Source organism: Lissotriton vulgaris, chromosome 2_1 (assembly GCF_964263255.1).
Source record: "Lissotriton vulgaris chromosome 2_1, aLisVul1.2, whole genome shotgun sequence".
NCBI lineage: Eukaryota > Metazoa > Chordata > Amphibia > Caudata > Salamandridae > Lissotriton > Lissotriton vulgaris.
The window spans coordinates 1,307,912,412-1,307,924,706 of record NC_141687.1 but is presented as its reverse complement, the minus strand read 5'-3'; the positions used below and the strand labels follow the sequence as shown (position 1 = coordinate 1,307,924,706).

At 47.9% G+C, this 12,295-nt stretch overlaps 1 protein-coding gene across 2 annotated transcripts in view; it reads left to right on the top strand.

Moving 5' to 3' along the window:
* The window catches only part of HSPBAP1 (HSPB1 associated protein 1), a 1,203,084-nt gene extending 1,190,999 nt beyond the window's left edge, over positions 1-12,085 (top strand). For both annotated transcript variants that reach the window (XM_086958822.1, XM_086958821.1), the window contains exon 10: positions 11,064-12,085. In XM_086958822.1, the coding sequence (XP_086814948.1) occupies positions 11,064-11,582 (519 nt within the window). In that variant the 3' untranslated portion in view covers positions 11,583-12,085. The remainder of the gene's footprint in view (positions 1-11,063) is intronic.
* Positions 12,086-12,295: the final 210 nt, after the last annotated feature.

Here is a 12,295-nt window from a genome sequence, read left to right as displayed (position 1 = left end):
GACGCTACTTGTGGTTCACGGTGGGCCAGAAGCATATTCCGTTTACCATACTCCTCTACTCCTCTATGGCCTTAACAGCACTCCTCTGGTGTTAAAGTTCAACCTCTAAAGATGTGCTGTAGTAGTTGCAGCACATCTTCAGAGGTTTGGGGTTCCAGTCTTCCCCTGTCTCGACAATTGGCTTTTAAAGGCGAGCTCACCCAAGTCAGTTGTCACCCATCTCCAGACTATGGTGAGTCTCCTCTTATCATTAGGGTTCACTGTCAATATGCTGAAGTCACACCTGACTCCTTTCCCCGAAGCTCTCCTTCATCTGAGGCATTCTAGACACAATGCAGTTTGGTGCCTTTCCATCGGAGTGGAGATCCAGGACATTACAGCTATGATCCAGAATTTTAACCTTTGTTCTGGATCTCAGTGAGGTTGACCCTGAGGCTGGTGGTCTTGCTGGCCTGTATCTTGCTGGTCAAGTATGCTAGATGACATAAGCTGGCTCTGCAGTGGGATCTGAAGTCCCAGTAGGAGCAGCAAAAGGGAGATCTTTCCGGTAGGGCCCAGATTTCGGAGAAGACTGCAAAAGGTTTGCCAGTGGGTCAGTGGCAGACCCTTCTCCTTACCCCACCCAGTGCTGACAGTGGTGACCAATGCTTCATTTCTGTGTTGGGGACGCCATCTGGGAGAGGTGAAGATTGTAATGTAATGTAAATTGATACTTGTATAGCACACTACTCACCCGCAAGGGTCTCAAGGCGCTTGTACGAATACCGCTGTGGAACCCATCCTGGCTTTCCCTGTGAGGTGTCCACTCCTGGGCACCCCCAAGGTGGAGGCCAGGCATCCTTAGCGTTGTGGGGGCGTTGTGGAGATTAAGCAAGCTATTGCCCAGAGTTGCAGAGTGGGACTCCATGATTGGAATAGGCACCGAGGAGAGAATTATCAGGTCCGTGGAATTTTGAGCCCAAGGCCCGCCGAGGCCGGGAATTGAACCCTGGTCCCGGGCCAGACCTCTGCATCAGGGGCTGCCGCTCTAACCCTTGAGCCACACTTCTGGCTTCTGGTTGTGTCCCAGCTCTATATATACCTTCTGGGGTGTACGCCATCCATTTGGTGTTGAAAGCTTTACTACTTTGGTCCATCAAAAGTAAGCTGGTACAGGTGTTCACAGACAACACCACTGCCATGTGGTACTGCAACAAGCAGGACAGAGTGGGGTTATGGACCCTGTGCCAGGAGGCTGTCTCTCTGGACGTGGCTGGACCACTGAAATTTTTCTGGCAATGCACCACCTGTCGGTTTCCCTAAACGCTTTAACGGACGAACTAAGCCATTGACACCTAGCGGATTATGGATAACCTTTACATCTAGAGGTGGTATATGTTCTTTCCATGAGTGTGGAGAACTCTGGCTCGATCTTTTTGCCACCCAGAGAATGTGCAGTGTCAGCACTTTTACACGTTGGAGTTTCCAAGGCATCTTTATCTTGTAGACACATTCCATATAGAATGGATCTCAGGACTCCTTCACACCTCCCCACCAATACATCTCCTGCCCTCAGTTCTGAAGAAGATCAGGAATGACCGAACTCAATTTAACCTAGTGGCCCGAATTGGGCATGTAGAGTATGGTATCCTGAACTTCTGGGCATGAGCATCTGTCCTTGGATCAGGCTGGTCTTTTGGTAGGACCTCCTGTTGCAGTAAGGCAGGGTTCTGTATCCAAACCTGCGCAACCCCCGCCTCATTCTCTTGCAGATTGAGCTGTGGCACTTGAGTGAATTTAATTCCCCCCACCCCTCCCACCCACGTTGTTGAGGTCATCTTGGCAGCCACGTTTCCGTCAACCAAATCTATATACGTATGTATTTTGGGATAAGTTTGTGGCCTAGTGCACTTCAAAACAGATCAGCCCACTTCATGCCAATCTATCCAAAGTTTTGTTGTTAGTGTTGTCCCTAGCCCAGCATGGCCTTGCTTTGGCCACTGTTAATTGGTATCTATTGGCGCTTTCAGTCTTTCGCGGTTGCTTGACCAGCCCTCATTATTTGTTAGCTGTTGTGATGCATTTCCTTAACCCCTTCCTTGCTGCCGTCAGCATTGGCAGACGGCAGCACTACCTCCCCAGTGCTGCCGTCGGCCAATGGCCGACGCGGCCCGCCCATTTTGCAGAAGTGTCGCACTGCGGGAAAATCGGGGCCGCAGTAAACTGGTTAAAGGAAGGGTTGCAATATGCGTTCCCCCTTCTCCATTTTTTATGTCCCAATGAGATCTGAATTTGGTTGTCACATTCCTCATGTGTTCTCCCTTTGAGCCTTTACACAGTTGTTTTCTTTTGCTCCTTACCCTCAAGACAACTTTTCTTGTTCCTTTAAAATCGAGGAGGTGTGTGAGCGAATTGCAGACCCTGTCTGTCAGTCCGCCTTTGACAGCTTTCTACCAAAACAATCTGGTTCCACGGACATGAGCCTTCTTCCTTCCGAAGGCTGTGACTCCCTTTAATTTGGGTCAGAATATCACTCTTTCGGTTTTCTTTGCTCCCCCTTACCCTTCTAAAGAGGAAGAGACTCCACCGGCTGGATCCAAACCGGGCTCTCAGTTTTTATATTGATTGTACTTCAGAGCATCACGTGGGCAATCACATCAATTTACTGGAGCAAGAGAAGGATAGGCTGTGCACAAGAGGACCATCTCTTGCTTTATCATGCTCTGCATCAAAATCTGCTATGCATTGGCCACAAAGCAGCCCACAGAGGGTTCAAGGCTCAATCTACAAGAGCCAATGCTGCTACCAAGGCATTGGCACATGAGGTGCCTGTCCTGGACATTTGCCAGGTGACTGCATGGGCACATATGTTCACAAAGCACTACTTTTGAGATATTCAGGTTCGTCAAGATGGCCATTTTGCCTGAGGGTCCTACAGGATTTTGATTTAAGCCCATTCGAAGACCCACCACCAGGAGGTGCTGCTTTGGTATCCATTCAAATGGTGAGGCATCTGCAATTATAATTCTCTGTCAGAAGAACAATTTAATTCCCTGGTTAATACTCTTTCTGGTTTAGATTTTATATAACTGCAGATTCCACGCCAACACTTCTGCATGTCGGCTGCACTCTTTCATTTTATAAGATCCCATCTTGGAGATTCACACACTAGTCATGATTGATCTGATATTGTCTTTGCATCTGGAAGCTTGGGTGGGTGGAAAGTAATTGATGTTAGTGCATGGGTGGCACCTAAATATGCATGTGCTCATCATATCCGTCATTGAACGACATAGACGTGGAGCCATCAGCAACAACTGCCAACATTAATGGGTACTTCTAAAGCGTTTCTGGATTCAATCTGACACCTGGCAGAAAATTCAATAGGTGAGGCTTTAGATTTAAGTCTCTACCAGAAAGAGAGTTACCGAAGTTAAGTAACTTATTTGTTAGTACAGTCAGCTGGTTAACGGGTACAGGCTGGATGAAACCGCCTCCTACTATTGCGGTATATTAATGGTTGATTTTGCTGTGATCACTAATGAAGGATATTAGGAGGTAGTTTATTAACGCACTCCATGATTTTCAGTTAAAGTGAAGGTGATAGTTTGGGCGGAGACTTTTGGCTATTGCATCACTTTATCGGGGTGAAAAGCCATTCGAGGGATTAGGTTTATGAAGTGTGGTTAAACAAATAGAATGTGGAAATCCTGGTCCCACGTCTGATTGGCTTATGCTTCAAAGTATGTGGGAGGCATAATCGGGTGCCAGACATTTGAAAACAAATACAGAAATACTGTTTCATATCATCATCATTTAAGGTGCTGCCAGTGCGGGGCAACACATTGTTGCAATGGTTGCTGGTCTGATGGCGCTCAAGGCTTATATGTTACTGTGATCTGTGGATTGAACCTGACGGTTCTATACAATATTGTTACAGACTCAGGTGATACGGTACAAATGACATTTACCAAAGCTCCTTTTACAATTGCCATTATCTATATACCAATGTGAGCATGGGATCATGAAGCAGCTTAATTTGATGTTGTGTGAACGACCTACACTAGTGCTTTAATTGCGAGCAGTAGTACGAGTCCAGATGAAGTTTCGTACAGGAACAAAACAGGTTGGCTTGCTGGGCTGAGGTGATTTTCGAAGCTTTTGATTTCTGATGTATGAATAAAGATAATTTTTTTACAATACAAGATTCATGGACTTCTTTCGACCATTCATCTAACACCACTGCTTCATAAGACTCTCCCTGCACCTTAGGATCGATTACACATTATTAAGGACTTATATTAATGTGCAATATCATTGAAATGATTGAGTGCTTTTCCCATTAATTTTGGTATTCAGAATGTATGGTGAGTTTTAGTTGGTGTGCCAAGGATTGGTAGCGTGGAGTTCTATTTATAGTGCTGCTAAGCAAACTTTTAACAAAGGCTTTCAGGAGGAGGAGCTACGCGGGCATCCAAGATGGTCGCGTGAGCAGAGGGCTCCCGAGACCCGCGCCGCCCTTCTTTATCTATCCTGATCACTTCGACGGGCTTTTGGTGTACTACTCTCACTGATGCTGTCGATCCTTTTTTGGTCGAAATCGGACCTTGGGGACCATTTTTCTATCGTCTGCAACTTTCTGGCCTAACCCCAGACGCAACCGGGGTCTCGACTGCCTGCTATGTCCGAGCTGTAATGCAACAACAACAGCTGCCTGGCATCTGGCCCTCCGGTGGTGCGCCACTTTCACTTTCGGTTTCTGGCCTCATCGTCTCTGTCTCCTCCTACTCTGTCTTCATCTGCCGCTCTCACAGTGAACGCTCTCCTTTCTTGGGCTGGCAAGGAGGCCCGTGTCATTCTCTCTTAAAACCACACTTCTGAGTTTTTGGACTTATCATCGTCCCGCAGCACCTGGGTGTCTTCGGCCGCCGCTGAATGCAACATGGCGACAAAACCTGAGGCGGAAAGACGCAGGAAGACTGTAACTCGGGGGGGGGGGGGGTCGATCCAGTCTAATATGATCGAACGCTACACCCAGCCGAGAGGCTCCCCTGGTGTCACCAGTGTTGGTACTGAAGACCCTCGAACGGACATGTCGTCTTCCTCTGAAGTGTCACTTCAAGACCTTTTGGCCGCCATCTCTGGACTTAAGGCCGATATGAGTCAGCAATACGAAGCCATCGTGTCCAAGATAGACACGGTAGCTGTAGATGTTACTCTTATTCGAGCCGATCTGGCCAAGACTAACGAGAGGGTGAAGGCACTGGACTTGAAGGCGTCGAGTTTGGTGACGGACATGGCGGAGGCGCAATCCGAAATTGGGAATTTGCGTTCCTCACACGACCTACTGCTCAAACGCATGGAGGACTACGACAATAGGGCCAGGCGGAACAACATACGCCTGGTTGGAGTGCCGGAAAGTGATGGCGCTGCCTCGATCGATTTACTGGTCGAGGAACTTATTGTCGCTAAACTCGCTCCTGTTGGGCTCAGCAAGTTCTTTGCCGTGGAGCGTGCCTATCGTTTCCCAGGAGGTCAAGTGAAGCCAGGAGGCCCGCCGAGGCCTATCATCGCAAGGCTATTTCACTATCGAGACAGAGACGCTATCCTACAGGCCGCTCGCAAGCACGGCCCGTTGAAATATGACAATAACTCTATCTCCATCTATCCTGATTTCACTCCCCAAGTGCAACAACAGTGATCTGGGTTCCTCGGAGTGAAGCGTCGTCTAAGGGACCGGGGCCTGAAGTACGCCATGTTGTTTCCAGCTCGCTTGCGGATTGAGTTCAGAGAACGAGCTTATTTTTTTGATCAGCCAGACCGGGCTAGTGACTGGTTGGACTCGTTGCCGACAGATGACACTGAGAGCGGAGGCCCTGGTGGTGCGGAAGGTGGTGTAACGGCCCAGGAGTAACGTGGGCCCCCGAAGGTCCGACTTGAGACTATGAACACTACAGAGTAAATTAACTGTGTGCTTTATGTTTATGCCCGTGGCGGTGCGGGTGCGGGTGATTTCTCCCTTCCTCCTCGGGGGGTTCTTTGTGTAGATCGGATGGGGCGACAGGCACACTGCAGTTTGGGGTGGCTTTCTAGTCAGCAGGGGTGCAGGGTGGGGGGTGTTGTAACGGGTTCATGGTTGGGGGATGGTTCTTGGGGACTTGGTTGTGTTTCGTTCTGTTTGTTATGTTCTCTGTTTCATGGTATGTCACTGATTGCAAATATTCTGAAACTGGGGTTGTGGGGGGGGGGGGTTGGGGCAGATTGCCTTTGCTGTGATGGGGGGGGGGGTGAGATGCAGGTTCTTTCTTGGAACGTCAACGGTTTAGGCGACAGAATCAAACGTGGCATTGTGTTACAGTTTTTGAGGTGTCATGCCCCTGATGTTGTGTTCCTTCAGGAGACCCACTTGATCGGTAATGCCTGTAAGGCTCTCGACCGTCGGGGCTACCGATTGGTCGCCCATGCTGGTTTCACCTCTGGGTCCCGGGGAGTGGGTATCATGGTGAAATCCTCCCTAGCCCTTGCGATTGACGATGTTACATTGGACGATCGGGGGCGGTATGCTGCTGTCTCCGGGAGGTGGGAGGGTAAACCAATTGTGTTAGTGGTTGTATATATCCCCCCGGGGCTGCAAGCTACCACATGCGCCGACCTTGGCAAGACTCTTCTTGGTCTCCCTGATGGACTGTTGATCATGGGCGGGGACTTCAACTCTGTTATGTCTGGCGAATGTGATCGGCTGCCCTCTAGAGTCCTGCCGCCATCCCAGATGTGGCTCAATGAGATGGCTGATACTTTTGGTCTGGTAGATGTCTGGCGTTCACTGCACCCGTCGCTGCTGCAGTATACCTTCCACTCTGGTGGGCATGGCAGCCTCTATCGTATAGATTACTTCTTTATGCTGGCTTCCACTCTGTCCACTGTCCGGGAGGTTCGACATCTTCCCCGGGGTATCTCGGACCATTCTCCTTTGCTGCTTAGGATTTCTGTGGGTGGTCTGCTTGGTAGCAGGATTCCCCCTGTCCCTCCCTGGCACTTCCGAAACCCCCGGCTCCGCTCAGATATGGTGAAGGCAATTGATTGTTACTTTGATGAAAATGTGGGCTCGGTCACATCCCCTACTGTTCTGTGGGAGGCCTTAAAACGGTTATCAGGGGCTCTGCATTATCTCTTATTGCTGCTGAGTGAAAGACTAAGAGGGAGGCTGTTCTGGCCCTTGAGACTGAGATCGCTGCGCTTGAAAGTGAGCTGGGTGGGGATGACACGCCTGCGCTGTTGCACACTCTGGAACTGAAACAGGCCGACTACAAGGCTTATGTTACTGATGCTGCTAAGTTGATGCGAGCGAATCAATTGGGCCGGCTATATGATGTGGGTGACAAAGCTAGCAAACTCCTGGCATGGCTGGATAAGGCTGAACGAGCGAGTCGTGTTGTGCCTGTTATTGTTCGCGAATCTGGTGAGAATGTCTCCGACCCTGGCGAGATTGTTGATTGCTTTGTGGACCACTTCCGGAAGGTTTATACCCCGGTGAGTGATCGCGATGAGGCTGATTCCAGGCTGTTGTTGCGTGATATAGCTCTTCCTACTGTCTCGGAAGAAGATGGCCTTGCTTTGGAGGCTCCTTTTACCGTAGATGAGATTGCCCTTGCTATCCGATCACTACGCTCGGGTAAGGCGATGGGCCCGAACGGGTTGCCCATTGAACTTTACAAACTCTGCCCGGACAAGATGGCCACCCATCTGCGCAACATGTTTCTCGATGCGTTTGAGGCTGGAAGCCTTCCACTTGAGCAGCGCCTAGCTACCATAGTGGTCATTTATAAGGATGGCAAGCCTCGTGACCACTGTACCTCCTACCGCCCCATTTCTCTGCTAAACGCGGAACCCAAAATCCTGGCCAAGGTTCTGGCCAATCGGTTGTTGAAGGTGATTTGCGACTTGATTCATCCGGATCAATCCGGTTTCATTCCGCACAGGAACACGGCCCTTAACCTGCGTAGGCTTCATGGTGTTCTCGCGAGGGCTGCAGCTCTCGCAGAGCCGGCAGTGGTGGCCTCCCTGGACGCCACTATGGCTTTCGACACCATCGAATGGCCCTATCTCTGGGCGGCCCTCTCTAAGTTTGGCTTTGGTCCCAATTTTATTGCATGGGTCAAGCTCCTTTACGAACAACCACTGGCTCAGGTTGTGGTAAATGGTAGATGCTCTGACCCCTTCCCATTAGGCCGTGGCACTCGTCAGGGCTGTCCGCTTTCCCCGCTTCTATTCGCGCTGGCGCTTGAACCCCTTGCGGCGTGGCTTCGGTGGGAACCCTCATTTAAAGGGATCCGATGGACGCCAGATCTCGAGGATCGCGTCTCATTGTATGCCGATGATATCCTTCTCTATCTTACTTCCCCTCAAAAGTCTCTTAACGTCCTCTTCGACGTCCTTACATCCTTTGGCAAGAACTCTGGCTTAGTTATCAATTGGACCAAGTCCTGTGTCTACGTTATAGCCGGGGTTCTCCCGCCTTTGCCTCGCAGGTTTCCCATTTTGGTAGCGACGGACGGTTTCAAATATTTGGGGATCTATGTCTCTACGGTCTCTTCAGTCCGCTATGAGCGGAACTTGTATGCTCCGCTCCGCCGACTCAAGCAGGATGTGAGAAGGTGGCGTGAATTGCCCCTATCCCCATTGGGCCGAGCGGCACTTTTCAAAATGATGTCGCTCCCCCGATTTCTTTACGCCCTGCAGAATTTTTTCGACCCTGTCCCTGCCCGCTACTTTCGCGAGGTCGAGAGTCTACAGCGGCAACTAATTTGGGATGGTCGTGCCCGTATTGCATTGTCCAAGCTCACCCTCTCCTGGTACGATGGTGGTATTGCTCTGCCGGATATTAGACGATATTACTGGGCCTCACATCTGAGCGCTATCAATCATGCGACGTACTCTTCGGTACCTGCTCCTGCCTTTGCTTTGGATAAAATGTTATTGCCCGGTGGCAACTTCAATAGGGCTCTGTACTCTAAGTCACCCATCCGTCTCCTTACAGGTCCTACGAAGTGTGCGGTGCGGGCCTGGAGAGATGCCACTGTGGCCACGGGTTGGGGTGGTAGGCTGACGCGTATGACGCCACTGTATTACTCGGATCGGTTGGGCAACCTGTGGAAGACGAAAGGGTTTGATAAGTGGGACATGATTGGGATTAGTAAGGTGGAGGATCTGTGGGCACGGGGCGCTGTGAAATCCTTCGCGGTTTTGAAACTGGAATACCGGCTCGATGATAGGGAACACTTTCGATATCTGCAGGTTCGACATGCTTTGTCCTCCGTCTTTCCCCCTGGTACCGATATTCCGCAATCCTCCCCCTTGGAGGACCGTGTCTTGGACGGCCATGTCCCCGATAGCACGATTTCCTTAATATATAAAAAGCTCATTAACAACAGGGCTGACCAACTGGAGAAACTTCGTGCTTCTTGGACGGCTGACGGGCTCGAACTCGATGACGAGGACTGGCAGTCCGCTGTGTCCTCCCCTAAGGAGGTGGCTATTCCGGCTCGGCTTCGTTTTGTCCAGCTGAAGATCCTCCACTGTGTGTATGTGACTGGAATGCGTTTGGTACGAATGGGCTTAGTTTCGGATGGACGATGCAGGCGTGGGTGCGGTATGGATGGTACCTTCCTTCATGTTTTGTGGGAATGCCCGATGGTCTCGGCCTTTTGGTCTAGAGTGCATGATGTTATGGGTCGTGTCACCGGAATCCCCCTCCTTCCCGAAGCGCGACGTTGCCTGCTTAATGTCTGGGAGCCTTCGGATTGCAATGCCGCTCAGACGCTTTGGGTCACTTTGGGCAACATGGTTGCGAAGAGAGATATAGCTCAGCTCTGGGGCTCCCCTAGACCACCATTGCTCAGTGCCTGGAAGGAGAACATGGACTGGTGCATGTTTCGAGAAAAAACGGTATACGAGGCACGGGGGCGTCCCAAGAAATGGTCCAGGGTCTGGGCTCAGTGGAATTCGTACCGAGGAGATATTTGCTCCCCTCCACTTGACTATGAGGCTCCTCTCCCCTCTTCCCCATGATTGACGTTCCGTTTCCTGTTTTCCGTATTACTTTTGTCTTTCCCCTTCATGCTCAGCCCCCCCCTCACCGGATGTGATCCTCTACTTATCTGTTCCGTCTCCCCTTTCCCCCCTCCTACGACCCTTGCCAGTATGATGCCATGTGTTTGTGTGTTGTTGTTTTTCTCGACAAAATCATAAAATTAAACCTTTTTTATCCTATTTTATATGGTGCTATGTTCCACATGACAATGTATGCTCGAGAGATTGCTTTAACAGCGTACTGCCTTCTAATCTCTTCTTTATCCTTCCGTCTGTGTCATAGCGGCCGGCCCCGCGGGGTTGTAGGCAGACGCTGTGTACTGTGCTTTTATAAATAAAGGTTTTAAAAAAAAACAAAAAAAACAAAGGCTTTCAACATAAGCTATCTTCTTACTCTAAAGAAGGCGTTCAAAAAGCCACTTCCTCAAGTGGTCCCAATCAGACTTTAAATGACATAAGTTGTGAGTCTAACAACTATTTTGAAACATCATATTGAATGAAGTAAGCCGTTCTTTAGACTAGTTTCCTTTGAGATTGACGATCAAGCGTACTGTTATTCTACAGGACTGTGATGTACAGAATGTAAAGCCAACAATGACCTGTACCTTCAGTATGGTCTTCTCACCCTCAAGGCTGTAGTTATAACACTATGCAGTGCCAGTTCTTGACAGTCAAGTTAAAAAAATGCAAATATATTGGGCTTCTTCACCAACAGTGCTAAAATAATTTCAGTATAATATTGTTTTAACTGCAGATATACCCCAATGGCCAGTAAAGCAAGCTAATACACCACCTCTTATAAATATAAAAACTGTTAACTAATAAGTGGAAAAATAACTTTTGAAGACTTATTTTAAAGCAAAAACTTATTTCACCTTTCAGTAGAAGTTGCATTTGATTTGTACTTTACATTGATGTTCATGTAACTGTAAAATGTATTTCATATAGAATCTATGAAAAAAGCAGCACTGATTCTATTATTTTGTTTTGGACAGGCTGAAGTCACATCACATGCAACCAATCTTCAGTTTTTAAACCAAGCTGTATCAGCCTGCCTAGAGAATCGAGGAAGAGCAAATGCGAAAGGGAAGCCACACAGACAATATAAGGAGCCAATTCCAATGTTATCCTTCAAGAAAAGGAAACTGAGTGGTGGTGACTGTATGGATGGTGGTGCATCTTTGCATGCAGTGCACAATTATTCAAATTTGGATCTGGACCAGTTGTTGAAAATGTCTCCGGGATTAAACCTTGTTCCAGCCTTGCCACATTTAGATTCTGATAATACATTTGTATGTCAACTCGCCAAAACAGCAGAAGAGCCATTGTATGGCACAGACGAGCCGTCCGAACCAAATGCAGATGAGAAGGTGCGGATAGATAACACTGATTTTGAAGGGACCCCCAGTTATTCTCCAAAGACTATAACAACAAATGAAGTGCTTGACTGTTTGGTTAATCCTCAAGTAGTCAGTTTAATGGCACGTCTCTTGTTGGAAAGGCAAGGCTCTTAACTTGAAGTCTTGATTTCTTTTTCTTTTCCCCCATATTACTAAGAGTTTAGTATTATTTCCTTTAAACTGACATTTAGTCTCGTATTTTTTTTAAGAAAATGAAAGAATGTGTTCAATATCCCTTTAACCATGAAATATTGATGGTCCAATATTTGAAGGCTCAAAGCATGAAGTAGACAGTCATAAACATGTAAACGGCTGTTCAACAAGTTCTTAGACCAAATGTAAATGGCACGTTTAAGAAAACAGACAGTTTTACCAAGTAACACCTGAAGAGATAGACATACAGATATATATATATATATATATATATATAACTACAAAGATTTTTTTTTTATGAGGAATTGCATAATTTTATTTGGGGCTAAAATGTTAGAACTATGCAAACTAACACCCCATGTCATAAAGGTACATACTATTTTTGTCTGTAAAAGATGGTAAGTTGAGAAATGTTTTCTCAACGGACAGTATTAAATGGATACAAATAAAATACGCATTTAACAGATGCAGCTCTTCCTTTTATGTGTGCGAAATGTATGATGCTAGAGATCTATCGTTTGATTACTATGGGAATGGGGTAAACCACCAAGGCATCATGGTTGTTACCAAATCAGGATCTCCTGAAAAATGCTGTGGGTTGTAGGACTATACAATGCAAGCGTACAAATCACTAAACTTCATTTAAAATGTTCACAGTAGTTAATTGCTAAAGT